The following is a 17,391-nucleotide window of genomic DNA, read 5'->3' as shown; positions in this document are numbered from 1 at the left end:
TGAACATATGAATAAGTAAGTGGACAGCCATAATTCCCAGTTCAACTGATAAAATCATAGAACCACAGTTTTCCTTTGCTGGCTGGTATTGCCAGATTGTGTTTTCAATAGCAACACACACCTGAAAATTATCTTACCTTTGTGTGATGTTAAAGATATCTTTATTTGTGGGATCAAATGCCGTTTCATTAACATTGAGAAGCTGACTGATTGTATTTATTGCCAAAGAAGCAGCCTGTAAAGCATAAACCGAAAACCACAGTTGTTTAGATTCTCATATGCATTTCAAAGCAAATAAATTGCCAAGTCAATCAACATCATCCAGAACAGAGCAATACAGCCCAACTACTGCACTCAATATTTATTCCTTCAATGATAGACACTTATAGCAACAGTACGTACAATCTGCAGATGAATAGCAACAAAGTTACTGCGACGGAAGGCTAGGTAGTTGATTCTGAGACTAGGATCCTGGATCTCAAGAAGGAAAATTTGGTGAAAAGTGTTCCATCACACTCCTGACTTGTGCTTGTGACTACAAGCTTGTGCTTGTAGAATCAGAAGATGACTTAACTCACCACAGATGTCCCAATTTCTGACCTGTTCTTTCAGCAATATTTATTATTTACCAGGATGTTGTCAGGAATGGAGGGTTTGAATTGTAAGGAGAGGCTGAATAGTCTGGAACCTTTTTCACTGGAGTGTAGGAGGTTGAGGGATGACCATGGAACAGGAGTTTCGGGCACAAGCCCTTCCTGAAGAAGGGCTTGTGCCCGAAACGTCGATTCTCCTGTTCCTTGGATGCTGCCTGACCTGCTGCGCTTTTCCAGCAACACATTTTCAGCTCTGATCTCCAGCATCTGCAGCCCTCACTTTCTCCCTGAGGGATGACCATATAGAGGTTTATAAAATCATGAGGGGTATAGACAAGGTGAATGGCAGTGCTATGAGCTAGGCCAGACCTCTCAAAACATTTTTAAGCAGGTAGCTCAGACCGTAACTTTGCTATTTGTTTTAGCTAATTGTATAGTGGATATTCCCAGAGCAAATTAGCTGGTTCGACTGCCAAGTTTTAAACAAACAAAATGTATTACAAAATTACGGAATGAAACACAAAGAACAGAAAACCAAATACCAGATAACTTATCCTATCCAAACCCGACTTAATGATGCTGTTCCGAAAATACTTGTCCACAACTCCACCGGCCTAGTATCAGTCTCAATATACACATCGAGAGTGGGGTGCTGGAAAAGCACAGCATGCCAGACAGCATCCAAGGAGCAGCCGAATCGACATTTCAGGCAAGAGCCTTGCATTAGGAAGGGCCTGATGAAGAGCTCTTGCCCACAATGTTGATTCTCCTGCTCCTTGGATGCTGCCTGACCAGCTGTGCTTTTCCAGCACCCCACTCTCGACTCTGATCTCCAGCATCTGCAGTCCTCACTTTCTCCCAATATACACATCCCCTTGCACAAACTGTAAAACTGAAACAAACCAGAGTTTACAGGCTTTAAGTTAGAGAGAGAGGTCAGAAGCCTGTTTCACACATCCCCTTCTGCAACTAAACTGACTGAATGGATAAAAAAAAACTGTAATCTAGTCAAAAGCTAGCTACGCAGCTAGCTGGCCACTCCCCTTTGATTACAGTGTACCAGTTTTTTTAAAAGACATGAAACCTTTTGGCCTGAAGCGCTATCTGTTAAAGGTAAACAAAGGTTTCCAATAAAACTTTCAAACCCAGCCTACTTGGAACTTGGCCACTTACCCCCTCTCTGGAAAAAAATTCAAGGGCATAGTAACCTTGTAAAAAGAACCAGTACTGTGACACCTCCCCCCTTAAAAGAAATGAACCATCAATATCCAAAGGTGGCTTCATTTTTCAAAACCCTCCAAAAAAAAACATTGGTTAGTTCTTTAAACACACATATATATGCAATGACTATAAACATGCAAACTACATTCGGATTCAGTCTGTAGTTCTTCCACCACAAAATGCCTCTGTTTCTCATTCGAGTCTCGACAATGCATTGGTAATCATGTTTTCTCGTCCTGCCACATGCACAGTTTTCAAATTAAGTGGCTGTGACAATAAGCTCCACCTAAGCAGTCTGGCATTTTTGTCCTTAAATTTCTCCACAAACTTCAATGGGTTACGATCAGTGTATACGATTGTCTCAGTTATGTTGTTAGTAATATAAACACTGAAATGTTGTAGTGCCAACACCTAGTTTGAAGTCTCTTTCTCAAACGTTGAATATTTCTGCTGATGAGCATTCAATTTCCTGGAGAAATACCCAGTAGGTCTTTCTATCTTCTCATCATCCTTCTGCAAGAGCGCAGCACCGACCCCCACATCACTGGCATCGATAGCCACTTTGAAAGCCTTTGTGTAATCAGTGTGGCTAATGCTGGGACGGTGGTTAACACAGTCTTCAGGCTGTCAAATGCCTTCTGACAGTCCGCTGTCCACTGAAACTTCTTGCCTATCTTTAGCAATTCAGTGAGTGGAGCAGCCACATTGCTAAAACTTGGCACAAACTTTTGATAAAATCCACTCAATCCCAGGAACTGTAGTACTGCTCTTTTTGTTGATGGTATGGGAAATTCCCCAATTACTTCTGATTTCACATCCCATGGGACCATTTTTCCATGTCCAATAACATGGCCCAGGAAGATGACTTGGGCATTGGCAAATTCACTCTTAGCTAGGTTAACGCCAAGCCTGCCTTACGAAGTCGATCGAACAAATCCGATAAATGTTGTAAATGTTCCTTCCATGGGTGACTAAAAATCACCAGGTCATCAATATACATAAGACACTTGGGTAATCCTGCAATTACCTTATTAGTCAGTCTCTGAAATGTTGCTGGAGTGTTTTTCATACCAAACGCCATGACTTTAAACTGATACAGTCCATTTGGCATTGTGAAAGCCGAAATTGCCTTTGCTCTCTCTGACAGGGGTACCTGCCAGTAGCCTCTGAGCAAGTCCAACTTATCAATGTAAGTTGTTTGTCCCACCTTTTCAACACAGTCTTCCAACCGTGGTATTGGATATGCATCAGTTTTTGTAACTGCATTGACTTTACGATAGTCCACATATAACCATTGGGTATCATGACTATGGGTAAGCTCCAGTCACTGTAACTCACTTCGTTTACACCATCTTGGAGCATGTGTTCTATCTCCTTCTGAACCTATGCCAACTTTAGAAGTTAATGCCTATAAGGATGTTGCTTAATCAGAACAGCATCTCCTATTTCTACAGCAAGCACAATTAGGTTTGTACTTCCCAGATTATTTCAGCATATCTCCCCATGTGATAGAAATAACTCTTTCAGGTAACTTTGAATTTTCTCAGGAAGGTAACTCAATAATTTATACCCGATAGCAAAATTACAAATTTTTGATTTCTTGTCTGTTTCCTGTTTCATTCCATACTCCAATAACTTTTAAATGCTGCCTAGCCAACTCCCCAGCTCTATTTAATCATTCTCTAAAATTTGACACACAGTTCAAATGTATGGTCTCTGAAGTCTGACTTATTAATTTCTCCTTAATCAATTTTAATGGTTCTCTCACTTCATGCCCAAAAACTAATTAAAATGGACTGAATTTGGTCGATTCATTTGGTGTATCTGTGATCGCAAAAAGCCCCAATAAAACTTTCAAACTCAGCCGCGTTGGAGCCTGGCCACTTACCCTCCTCTAGAAAAATCTCGAGGGCATAGTAACCTTGTAAAAAGAACAAGTATTGTGACAGCAGGTATCTTTTCCCTAAGGTGGGGTATTAAAGACTAGGGAACATTTTTGAACATGACAGGGGAAAGATTTAAAAAAAGACATGAACTATTTTTATACAGAGAGTGGTTCGTGTGTGGAATGAACTTCCAGAGGAAGTAATGGATGCAGGTACAGTTATAATATTTAAAACACATTTGGAAAAGTACATGAATAAGAAGTGTTCAGCCAAAGAGAGATGAATCTATGAAATTCATTGCCATAGAGGGCTGTGGAGGCCAGGTCATTGAGTAAAATTTAAGACTGACATAGATAGGTTCTTGAGTATCAAGGGGATCTAAGGTTATGGGGAGAAAGTGGGAGAATGGAATAGAGAAACTTATCAACCATGATTGAATGGCAGAGCAGACTCGATGGCTGAATGGTCTAATTTCTGCTCCTATGTCTGATGGTCTTATGGATCCAATTATGTACTGTATGACTCTATGACTCTATTTGGCCTATCCAGCTCGGTTTCATTTTGTTTTTACTTATTCATGGGATGAGGGTATTGCTAGCTAGGCCACCATTTATTGCCCATACCTAATTGTCCAGAAAGCAATTAAGAGTCAACCACATGATTGTGAACCTGGAGTCACATATAGGCCAGACCAGGTAAAGTTGGCAGTTCCCTTCCCTAAAGGGCATTAGTGAAGCAGATTTTTATTGAATTCAAATTCCACAATCTGCTGTGGTGCAATTCAAACCTGTGTTCTCAGAACGTTGCATGGGTTTCTGCATTAAGTCCAGTGATAAATACCACTCAGCTGTCAACTCCCCTTTAACTTAATGTTTAGGCTGCTCTCTACCATTTCATTTCAAAGTGAATGGAACAGTAATTACATCTCACCTCAACTGAGTCCAGTGTATCAGACTGATTCAAAATGTTTTGCACGATTTGAGCAGCGAGGCTGATGTTCTCTGAAGTTAGTTCATGTGGTTCAGAGGTCAGCATCTGAGCAGCCATTGCAATTTTCACCAATTCTTCTTCTGTAATGCCACTATATTTCGTTATCTGTCATTTGAATAAAACAAATATTATACAAACATTGATTATATTTATAAGCTCCATAATTAGTAGGAGCCAATGGTAAAATATAGATAAGAAAGATAATATCATAGAATGCCTGCAATGTGGAAGCAGGCCATTTGGCCCATCATGTTCATACCAACCCTCTCAACAGCACCCAACCCCTATCTCTGTAATCCTTTATTTCCCATGGCTAACCCAACTAGCCTACACATCCCTGGACACTATGGGTAATTTAGCATGGCTAATCCACTCAACCTGCACATCTTTGGACTGTAGGAGGAAAGAGACACAGACACAAGGAAAATGTGCAAACTTCACACAATCACACCAGAGTGGAATTTAACCCAGGTACCTGGCAGCACTGAGCCACCATGCTGCCCTATAATATTGATGAACATTGTATAGATTCTCATATCTCTTTCTAAGATTGATTTAGTTTCATTGGTGTTGAATTGGACTTTTTTTTAAGGTAGGTTCTGATCATCTGGTTTGTTAGCTTCATTCAAAGATTATGTTCTCATTTCTTTATTGTGGGCTAAAACTTCACTCCAGGAATTTGAGAACATAATCTCTGCTGATACATCAATAGAGTATTGAAGAAAGCTCTATTGCTAGAGGTACTGTTTTTCAGAAAGGACTGCTTCAGTTTGTTCAACTGAACATAAATGATCCCCATGAATGACCCAAGTCTGAGTTTTCCCAGTGTCCTGCCCAAAATGTATCGAACAAGAAACACTTTGAAATAAAAGATAGGACCATGCTGTGCATAATTAAATGTTATTTCTGCCTACGTAGTGATGATACATACAATTTACAATATATTGTTGACTGAAGGACTTTGAGATGTCCCGAGGTTGTCAAAGGTTTTGATTTTATAAAAGCTGTTTCTTCTTAACGATCAGGATAGAGAAATCAGATACTCCTTTGCCAATGTTTTTGTTTGCATTTTTATAGAATTCTTATTTATTCTGGAAACATTTACATTTTTTTCTGGGAAGTTCATGATTGATCATAAAAATATCTCAATGATGAAATCAACAATTCTGTACAAACAAAACTGTCCTCTAGTTAAGAGGATAATATCTTTGACACAGCACACATGTCATTGTTTGTTCTTTTTCATCCTTTGCTTTGGCTCAGCGGGTTATTAACAGACAAGTCAGGCATAAGATAATACCTTCTCACTAAGATTCTTTAAATTTACATTGCAATCTGTTAATGTGTCATTTTGTAGACTGATGATTCCATTCTTCTCAGTGCACAGGCGTGATGCTTTTGAAATATTTGCTGTTGAAATATAAGGGGTACAAAAACCTTATAATTTAATGCCATCTTGCAATTCTTAAAATTGAAATACAATCTGTCAGTAAAAAAAATTACATCTGAGAATATTAAAAATAGCATTCTTTATTTTAGAATGTATAAAATCTCTTGGATATCTTAGACTTTTTTATATTGCAATTCATAAACACAATGTAATGTAGATTTTCAAAAATGTTTTGACAATGTTTTGAGATTGACAGATGACAACTTGATATTCTGATGTAATAATGTTCAAATTATGTGATTTTTCTTTTATGCAAGGTATATAATAAGAAAGAAACTTACATCTAAGTTAACCATTATTGCTGATGTAAGCTATTCAACCAAACCATCTGACAGGACCAAAACAAGAAGATAACATACCATTTAAAGTATAAGGTTCACACTCTTCTTGAGAATAACCATAGCATCCGACTAAAATTTTATGGAACGTGAACAGTCCCTGAGAGGAATTGTATTCACTCTTTTCGCAAAAATTGGCTGCAAGGAAATCAAATGAAATTTTCTAAAGTTAATAAAGAGGCAGACTGAACTATGGGTTTACTTTTAAAAATATGACAATTCTTTGGCATGTCATCAAATTACATTTGTTATTGTGTAATCATGAACTGTTCCAACAAATAGTTCAATATAATTTTCATTGAAATATGAGTTATTGTTAACAATTTACCACCATAGTCAACTTGTCAGATAGAAAAGATCAGATGTACAAACCAATCTCACAATGGTCTCCTTTCCATTCATCTGGACAAACACAGATTTCATTCTCACAAGTTCCATTGTTTTGGCAGTAACATGACTGTGGGTTGGCAGGTGAGAGTGATGATGGTTTCATGGAAGAATCTAAAAATGTACAAATTACAGATTTAGGAAGGCTTTAGGAATGTTTAAAAATATTGGCATGAATCTGACACTGTAGCTGCAAGTGTAAAATCTAATAATTATATTTACTTTTCTGATATCTGAAAATAATACCTTTGGTGTTCCTTTAATTTAGGTCACAAATCGAAAAGTAAAGATACAAATAAAAGACGGCAAAATCTTTTACAAATATGCCATAGGAACCTAAGAAAGGCTAAAAAGCAAAATAATCAAGATAAATAATGGCTATATCATCATTAAGGTTTCTTGTATTAAATGGTACTCAACAAATGTCATTAATAGTTCAGTTCATGTAATTCAATCGATGATCTTGTAATGTAGTGAGTTCCACTCCAGTCTCTGAGACAGAAACCTTGGGTTTGCATCACACACCAAGACTAGATGGCCTTGAAAGGAGCATTCATTATGCAGCTATACATGTAAATCCTTGCATACACTTTTGGCATATCTTAGTGTGCCATGATTGATATAGAGTGGTGTGTCTTAAGGTGTAAGACAACTGGTTGGCAATGTGTTCCAGGAGATATTTGCCATAAAATCAGATATGTGCTTTGTCTGACTCGCACATCATCAGACACAGGAAAACCTCTAGTCTAAGTCATGTCATTATAAATGGAGCACATAAACAGCTAGAACCAGGGTCTCAAACAAATTGGGAGTTACATTCAAAGTAGGATTTAGTCGAGGATGCGGTGATGTTTACTTAGGCCAACAAAAAGCACTATGGGGCTGAGCTGGTACATTTTGTTTGAGACTTTATGGGGTTGATCAAGACTATCAGGGGTTTGAATAGATTAGATAGAGAGTAACTAATCTCATTGGTGGAAAATCAAGAATCAGATAACACTGATTAAGGTGACTGGCGCAATGGTGACGTGAGGAAATGTGTTGGTACACATTGAATGGTATACATTAGGATCCGGTTTTCATCTCCTGAGGATGTGGTGGAGGAAGATGCAATTGTGGCTTTATAGAGGCAACTAGCTAAGTTTTCGAAGAGAGACAATATGCAGTGCTGAGAGTGGGACTTAAGTGGGTAGCAGCTTGGGCCTAGCTGAGTTACATTTGCAGAGACCTGCAAAGACATAATGGGCTGAATGGCCTCAGTCTATGAATTTGAATAGGTCCAGGGCTGCCTTGCAGAATGCATCCATATAAATGGGGTTGGTAAATACTTTATAACACTTTAATTGTAAAAACTGGAAATGGCATATGTCCCAGATTATGCAGAGAGTCTCATTATGACTCTGCTGCTCTTTATATTTGACCCATGAATAACTGGGAGTTGGACGTGTGGCAATAGTTGCTGAAAAGTAGACTTATTTGATTCACCATTTTATATGGAAGTCTTTGTTTATTAGGATATTCCTTACAAACTGATCCAGACCTCAGTGTCAGCACGTTACCTGTTACCTATTGTTAAACAAGAGAACCATACAGAAAATAATCATGGTCAAGAGTGTGATGCTGGAAAAGCGCAGCAAGTCAGGCAGCATCCAAGGAGCAGGAGAATCAACATTTTCAGCGTAAGCTCTTCATCAGGAACAAGCTTCATTCCTGATGAAGGGCTCCAGCCCAAAATGTCGATTCTCCTGCTCCTCGGATGATGCCTGACTTGCTGTGCTTAGAATCTAGGGCATCACATTATCGACTCTGATCTCCAGCATCTGAAGTCCTCACTTTTCCTAGAAAATAATTGTGACATAAATATTCTGGTGATATGTTAGAACAATTGATAAAAACAGCCATGGTCACTTCTTGTGACCATCTAAACTTTATTTACATCCCATGTTGATAGTTTTTTAAAAATGCTTTCTGAAAGCATGAGGCCTGTATTTTTTAGGTGGCTGCTGCAAAATATTATGAGCCTCTTGGAACAGAAGTGGCTCTTCTCCCAAGGTATTTAATTCTGAGGGAGCAAACAGGACAAGCTGGTGCATTACCATGTGCTCCTTAGTGGTCTGGTCCTGTGTGAGGCCTTATGAAAATTTCTGCAGGGGTCTGATGAAGTTTATCTCTATTGATGCTATGACAGGAAGCAAAATATGAGAAACTGACAGACACCAGACTCTCAAGTGAATCTAGGAACAGAACCAGCAGGAAAAGATACCACACAGAATTAGAAAAATCACATCACATCAATCCCTTTGGCATGATTGGCCGCACATTTATACTCCAATTCTTCTCCACTGTCATCCAACAGATTCTCTTCCTGGTTCCATTCTTACCTATTTATAGCCGGATGATTATCTCTTCTTGCTCCCTGACCATTACCTCGCCAAGGATCTATCTTTAGCCCTCCCCTTTTTCTTGGCTATATGCTGCCCTCTGCTGATATTATCCAAAAACACAGGGCTATTTTTCACATCTATGCTGATGACAAGTCAGTTTTACCTCACCATCAATTGTCTTAGAGTCATGGAGTCAGAGGTACACAGCACAGAAACAGACCCTTCGATCCAACTCGCCCATGCTGACCGTATTCTAAATTAATCTGGTTTCATTTGCCAGCATCTGGCCCATATCCCTTCATATTCATATACCCATCCAAATGCCTTTTAAATGTTGTAATTATACCAGTCTCCACCACTTCCTCTGGCAGATCATTCCATATATGTCACCACCCTCTACATTAAAAATATGTCCCATTTAAATCTTTCCTCTCTCAACTAAAACGTTTGCCCTCTAGTTTAAGACTCCCCCACCATAGGGAAAAGACTTTTACCCTATCCATGTCCCTCATGGTTTTGTGAACCTCCATAAGGTCACCCTTCAGCCTCCAATGCTCCAGGGAAAATAGCCCCTGAATATTCTGCTCAAATCCTCCAACCCTGGCAATATTGTTGTAAATTTTTTCTGAACTCTTTCAAGTTTCACAACATCCTTCCTATACCAGGGAGACAATAATTGCATACAGTATTCCAATAGTGGCCTCATCAATGTCCTGTACAGCCACAACATGACCTCCCAACTCCTATAGTCAATACACTGATCAATAAAGGCAATCATACCAAATATCTTCTTCACTATCCTATTTACCCGTGACTCCAGTTTCAAGGAACTATGAACCTGTACTCCAAGGTCTCTTTGCTCAGCAACACTTCCCAGGACCTTACCAGTAAGTGTATAAGTCTTGCCCTTGACATCTCACTATTGTTAAATTGAATGATTATCCAGTGCTGGATAAATAGAAATGCTTCCCCATGAAATTTGGGAAGCCAGTTCAACCACTAACTAATCAGAAGAAATTAGGAATGTTAAGAAGAACAAAATAAAAATTAGGAGCAGGTCCTTGAACCTGTCCTGCCATTCAATAACATCAGAGATGTTCGTATCATGGCTTCAACTCCACTTTCCTCTCTGTTCCCCATAATATCTTGATGCAGTTCATAGATTAAATATCTTTCTAACTCAGCCTAGAATATATTCAGTGACCCAGCTTCCACTGCTGATTTGAGTATAGAATTCTAAAGATTAATGACCCTGTAAGAGAGAAAAAAAATAAATGGCAGACTCCTTATTTTGCTACTGTGTCCTCTTGTTCCAGAGTCTTAATAAGGGGAAAGAGCCTTTTAGCATCTATCCTGTCAAGTTTCTTCAGATTCTTATATGCTTCAATAAGATCATCTCTCATTCTCTGAAACTCCAACAAGTTTTAATCCACCCTGCTCAACCTTTTGTCATAAAGTCCCTTCATCTAGGGGTTGCAGGAATCAAACCATTAACTACCTTCAAGGCAAGAATACTAAATATGACTTTTAGCCAGAAAGTAAGGGGCTAACTATTTATGAGCAATATTTTCACGGGTTTGAAATCCAGCCTCTCCCATGATCTTGCTATCATAGTGCTGTCAGATTGGAGACTGTTCCCACTAACACTGCCCCGCAAAGGTCAGGCAAAAGGAAGAGGTTTGCACAGAATCAAAGAGTTGATCAGCCATCTTGAATGGAGAGCTATTTTAGATTTTGTCAATAACTGGGTTTATGCCAGGACAACATTAAAAGTAGTAAGTGGATAGTAAGCACAAAGAATTAAAGATATTTTGGCTAAAAGTCAGAGATCAATTTCTGCATACAATATATGAAACATGAATGACTTTTTGGTGAAAGGTCAGTGGTTGACTTTTAAGTAAGCATTATTAGATGAGTAAATTACTTGGGTACATCTGGTACTTGGCCTTAAATAAGGAAACCAAAACTGTCTCAGTACTCTAGGTGTGGACTTACCAATCCTGTCTGGTTAAGGTAAGATTTCCCTACTTTTATATTCCGTTCTCTTTGAAGACTGATATTTTGTTTGCTTTCTTAATTACTCACTGTATCTGCATACAAATCTTTTTGTCATTTGTGTACAATGACACCCAGGTCTCTCTGTACTCTGGCATTCTGTAGTCTGTCTTCATTTACATAATAGTCTTGTTTCCTATTTTTCCCATTAAAAGGGACAATCACATGATAGTCCATCTGTCAAAATATTGCCTGTTCACTTCACCTATCTAGATACCTTTGCAGACTCTGTGTCCTCCTCACACTTGCTTTCATCATCTGTAAATTTGGCTTAATCCCTTCATCTAAGTCTATTAATATTAATTGAGTGCCTATTAACATATTACCCACAACACCATGAATTCTTATCTTGTGTGGTAACCTTTTAAGTTACACCTTATCAAATGTGTAGCATTCAATTGCTCAGTGATCAATATGTGTATGTTTTTCACAGGCCACTGTGTGCTCTTTAGGCAAACCTGGGTGTGATTGCTGAGAAACAGAAATTAAACAAAAGCTAGAAGCTGGAAGCATGAGAACAGATATTTTAGAAGCACTGCAAATAAAACTCCTGCACATGTAGAAGCTGATATATCACATCCGAATATCTCTAAGACATAAAACACAAGTTGCAATGGAGATGATGAAGAAAATTTTAAAATAGCCAATACAACCAAAAGAACTGCAGATGCTGTAAATCAGAAACAAAAATAGAAATTGCTGGTAATGCTCAGCAGCATCTGTGAAGAGAAATCAGAGTTGATGTTTTGGGTCTAGTGACCCTTCCTCAGGGCTCAAAGCCGCTGTCCACTCAGTGTATTGAAGTAAGAAAACCAACAATCACTTCGGCATTACACCCGTTGTCAGGAACTGAATGTAAATATTCAACCCGAGAGCAAGAAGTGCTAGCCACACTTATTTTTGTAAACATTGATACATACAGTGTATATTGCTAAGGTAGAGAATTTACTTTCTGCATCACTCACCAAGCACTCACTACATTTTAGGCACAATGGTATCTGGTCATCTACATCTTCAACAGCACACATTTGAATAGAATAGAAAATAAATTTATTGTCACATATTCTTTTATATGAAAACACAATGAAAAGTTTTATACATCGTCCTACCACTATGCCTATATTAATAACAAAAGCTATATATAATAGTAAAAAAGGTAAAATTAAGTCAAAGTTCATCACAGTTCAGTTAATGACTCCTGGGCCCAGGGAAAGCCGATTAAGGAACAATGGAATATTTGGAAAATGCAGCCAGGAGGAGACCACCACATCAGGCTGCTGGAATATTGGCCTACAACCATCGGCCAAAGATCGCCATGCTGTACTGAGAACACCACTCCTGAGCGAGACTGCTTGCCAAGCTGCTGGAATACCTGGAAGCCAATACTGGAGGAGACCTCCACACAGGGATAAGACCTTCATGCCAGGACAAGACAGCCACACTGGGAGACTGCCACACCTGGCCAAGACAACCATATGAGCCTATTGGAAGACCCTTTGTCACTGGGCCAAGTGAAACCTTCCACCGAAGCCATTAAAAGAAGATATGATGAATCTTGATAATAACTAATAACTGGAAACATTAAAGAAAAGCAGAGAAAGAAGAAATGTAAAAGTGGACAGAGTAGACGAGCTCCTAGATCCTGGGTTAAAGAGCTCTCTGCTCTGTTACTCCGCTGCCATCTTGTTCGAGATTTGAGATTGAGATCTCACATTTTCACAGTGGTAAACCTAAGAATAGCTAAACTACTATTGCAGACTGTATTGGTGATAATGAAGTAAGTTGTGATGTTGAAGACTGTGTGATTACACCCATTTTATATTTGACTGTGAATCTTGTAATGTGAGAGGAGTTGAAGGTAGAATCAGCAACAAACAACATAGAATCTATACAGTATGGAACCAGGCCATTCAGCCCAACAAGTCCACACCAATCCTCCAAAGAGGATCCCACTCAGATGCATCCCCCACCCTCTCCCTGTAACCCTACATTTCCTATGGTTAATGGAGAAAGTGAGGTCTGCAGATGCTGGAGATCAGAGCTGAAAATGTGTTGCTGGAAAAGCGCAGCAGGTCAGGCAGCATCCAGGGAACAGGAGAATCGACGTTTTGGGCATAAGCCCTTCCTGAAGAAGGGCTTATGCCCGAAACGTCGATTCTCCTGTTCCCTGGATGCTGCCTGACCTGCTGCGCTTTTCCAGCAACACATTTTCAGCTATGGTTAATGGACCTAACCTACACATCCCTGAACACTTTGGGCAGTTTAGCATGGGCAATCCAGTTAACTTGCACATCTTTGAGCTATGGGAAGAAACTGGAGCACCCGGCAGAAACCCATGCAGACACTTGGAGAATGTGCAAACTCTACACAGATAGTCGCCCAAGAGTGGAATTGAACCTAAGTCTCTGGCACTATGAGGTAGTAGTGCTAACAACTGAACCACCCTTGTATATTGCATATCGCAGCTATTATCTAAAATCTGAGTGGCTTTGTGAAATAGAGAAACAGCTGTCCTGTACTAAAGTTAAGTTGGTGTAGGTTTATCAGACCTTAGAATGCTCTCTCATGAGAGAGAGAGATAACTGGTGGTAGTTAAGCTAAGGATCACCACGCCTCAGGCAAAGGGACAGCTTGACAAGCAGGGTTTCCTGGTGCAGGAATTGAACCTATGTTGTGGGCATCACACTGCATTGCAAATCAGCTGTCCATCCAACTGAACTAACCAACCCTAGTTCTTGTATTACTGAGTATGTCATGGGAACTCACATTGTTTGATGACAATTGCATTGCATAGGGAAGCCAAGCAATTATCTGTGCTGCAGCAATCTGTATTTAAGAACATCTCAGTGTTCTTAAAATTAATTAGTGATCCTCTCAAGCAGTTTGGTACTGAGGAACAGATCTTGTGAGCTTGCTAGAAACGATATAGCTTGTACACTTGGTAAAATTCAGTTAAACTACATCCCATACCTCTAAAACTGACACCCTGACCAATAAAACCACTGCAAAGACTCCAAATTGATATTTTTGGAGAAATGCAAGCAGTCCTTAATGATCAAAACTATTTTGTACATGATCTACATAGGAAATGGCCAGAAATCACAACATTAAGTATGATATCCACCACTTTGATTATTGACATTCTAGATCGGTTTGCTGCAGATTATCATTATAGACAACAGACTACAGTTTGTTTCCAGTCAGTTCATGAAATTCACTGCCATTTGGTGTTGTTATACCACCCACAATTGAATGGTGATGTTGAATGATTCAACAGCATAATTGTATTCAGTCTGAGAGCTAGTGTGTCAGATGGGAAAGCATTGAAACAATCTATTCTTACCAATTGGCATATATAGATTTACCTCACACTTTCTCACTGAAAGACATTTTAAAACTTTATAATTAGTCATAGCGTGTGCATATACTAACCATTCTTAAATATTCACTGCTAGCTGATGAGAGTGTCAGAGTGAAGCAGAAGATATCACAAAGTGACAACGTAAAACAAAAGTGCATTCAATAATTGAACACAAGCAAGAGAACCACCATTTGAGATTGGATTTTTATCAATGGCTAAATCATATCTAAAAAAATACATTATATCTACCAGGACAAGTAGTTGCTCAGTAACACTAATTTGTTGGATGACAACAAATTTGTGGGCGGCACGGTGGCACAGTGGTTAGCACTGCTGCCTCACAGCGCCAGAGACCCGGGTTCAATTCCCGACTCAGGCGACTGACTGTGTGGAGTTTGCACATTCTCCCCGTGTCTGCGTGGGTTTCCTCCGGGTGCTCCGGTTTCCTCCCACAGTCACAAAGATGTGCGGGTCAGGTGAATTGGCAATGCTAAATTGCCCGTAGTGTTAGGTTAAAGGGGTAAATGTAGGGGTATGGGTGGGTTGCGCTTCGGCGGGTCGGTGTGGACTTGTTGGGCCGAAGGGCCTGTTTCCACACTGTAAGTAATCTAATCTAATCTAAAAAAAACACAAAGTGGATGACGTTTAATCATGAAAAGATCAGGATATTACAAGGACAGTAATTATGAGGAAAAATTCCCTTTTCCAATGAGTGGCTGTGTCATTGGTCATCCAGCATATCAAACTGATCATGCAGAACCACAACAGCAAGTTCATAGACCTTAGCACCGTAATTACAGACCTTTGTAAAAAGAGTATTGCTGTACTTCAAGTAAACAAGACACTCTGGTCTCTAAGAAATTACTCAATAATAATATGTTAAATGTTAATGATAGTTTACTTTAAAATAAGATATTTGAGTTTTACAAAAGTGAAAATTCAGTTGTTCAGTATTCGATTATGTGTGTTTGGTTAACTGTTTACTGTATGCTGTTAGTCGAGGTTACTGAGAAACTAAACAGAAACTACAAAGAACCTGGAAGCATGAGAAAGTCGGCATTTAAAATCTCTGTAAGTAAAACTCATGCACACACCAAACCTGCTGAGTCTTCTCTGCATAAATCGGAGGCATAAAACACAACAGAATGCCTTTTGGACATCCGAATACTGCACACTTGGCTCACTTTTATCCACCCCAATTATTACGTCTTAGCATTCTCATAAATTTGTCGCATATAATTTGCTTTTTATAAGCAATGTTGACCCTGGTTGTTGAGTTATGATTTGCTAAATGTGTGGATATCACTTCCTTAATAATAGATTTTAGCAATGACAGATGTTAAGATCTATAGTTGCCTGTCTCTGTCCTTTCATGTATAGAGGTGTTACACTTGCCCTTATATAAGTGAACTTCTTTCTGTGTTGAATCCAGATCCTTGTGGTATTACTGACATTTTCAGACACCTCTGACCAGGTCCAATTCATTCCAAACTTCAGGATATCCTAACCAAAATAGCTGCTTCTGCATTGCTATCATTTCCTCTGTTACAACCTTTATGAAGTGTTATGGACTAAGCCAGACCACGGAAAATATTCTTAAGCAGGCAGCTCAGACCATAACTTTGCAATTTAGTTCAGTAAGTGTAGAGTGAAAATTAACCAGATTAAGTTAGCTAGGTTGACTACTAGATTTTAAAACAGACAAAAATTTATTCACAAAATAACACAATGAAACACAAAGAACAGAATAAAGAACCCCTACAGAACTCAGCCTAGACTTAATTATGCTGTTCCGAATATACACAACAGTCCTAATAAGCAAATTCCTTTTACAAACTAGTATAAATGAAACACATGCTTACAGGTTAAAGTTGAAGGGCAGAAAAGAGACAGAGAGTTTCCATACAGCTCCCTGTTGAATTTCCAACCAATTCAAGACTGAAGCAAAACTGCTCAGCTTAGCTAGAGAGCAGACCATAACCTTTTTCTTTATACAGGTCACTTCTAAATCATGATCACTTTGGCCTGAAGTCTCATCTGTTTACATATAAACAAAAGTCCTTTCAAAATCCTTTTCATCTCTGGACCAAACCTAACTGATCAGAGCCCGGCCTGGTTTATTACCCTTATGAAGAAAGTGAAGGACAGAGTATCCTTGAGCCAAGGAACAGCATTTAGAAAAAAAGGGACCAGCTTTGTAACAAAAGGTATCAAAAGTGAGAACCAGCCCTTTAAGTAAAAGTCTTAAATGTCTTATGCAGTTACTCAGCATCTAAGCATAGCAGGATAGTGGAGGTCACATTTTTACAACTTTGCTCTAGCATGAGTCAGCAATTTTGATAGACAAGGATAAAAAATTAAATTGGTAATAAAAAACAACACATCTGAACTTCTTACCTGATTTAAATTTGGCTGCCAGCTTCCAGAAGCAGGCACCCCAAAGACCTGCAATGAAAAGGCTAGACAGAACTCCAAGCAGCACCTTGCAGTCACACTGTAGACAAAGCATGTTGATCCTTGTGTCTGCTGTTCAACTGTCTTTCCTCAATAAGCAAGTTATTAAGTGAAGCTACAAGCTGTTTCTCATAAGTCATGTTACACATTAACTGCTCCGGTTCACCTCTCCTTTTTTGAGAGGTTTACATTTGATTAAATTAGTGGAAATATTAAATGATGAGCTGTACCAATGCAACAATACATAGACAGAAATTAGTGTCTTCCAATTA

At 39.0% G+C, this 17,391-nt stretch overlaps 1 protein-coding gene across 4 annotated transcripts in view; it reads right to left on the bottom strand.

Annotated features, from left to right (window-relative positions):
* Window positions 1-17,367, bottom strand: part of LOC122555288 (adhesion G protein-coupled receptor G7) — a 74,728-nt gene extending 57,361 nt beyond the window's left edge. The window contains exons 1-7 of one of the 4 annotated variants that reach the window (XM_043701135.2): window positions 17,063-17,140; window positions 12,270-12,316; window positions 6,851-6,979; window positions 6,500-6,616; window positions 5,991-6,100; window positions 4,631-4,795; window positions 138-235 (exon numbers count right to left, since the gene is read on the bottom strand). In XM_043701135.2, coding sequence (XP_043557070.1) covers window positions 138-235; window positions 4,631-4,795; window positions 5,991-6,100; window positions 6,500-6,616; window positions 6,851-6,971 — 611 coding nt within the window. In that variant the 5' untranslated portion in view covers window positions 6,972-6,979; window positions 12,270-12,316; window positions 17,063-17,140. Of the gene's footprint in view, window positions 1-137; window positions 236-4,630; window positions 4,796-5,990; window positions 6,101-6,499; window positions 6,617-6,850; window positions 6,980-12,269; window positions 12,317-17,062 lie in introns of all 4 variants that reach the window. The other 3 variants (XM_043701132.2, XM_043701131.2, XM_087992631.1) reach the window with 3 other exon arrangements.
* Between the last annotated feature and the right edge of the window lie 24 nt (window positions 17,368-17,391).

Source organism: Chiloscyllium plagiosum, unplaced genomic scaffold, assembly GCF_037043375.1.
Source record: "Chiloscyllium plagiosum isolate Xiang-an unplaced genomic scaffold, Cpla_swu_hap1 HiC_scaffold_12, whole genome shotgun sequence".
NCBI classification, from domain to species: Eukaryota; Metazoa; Chordata; class Chondrichthyes; order Orectolobiformes; family Hemiscylliidae; genus Chiloscyllium; species Chiloscyllium plagiosum.
The sequence above is the reverse complement of the archived record's forward strand: the minus strand, read 5'-3'. Positions and strand labels throughout refer to the sequence as shown.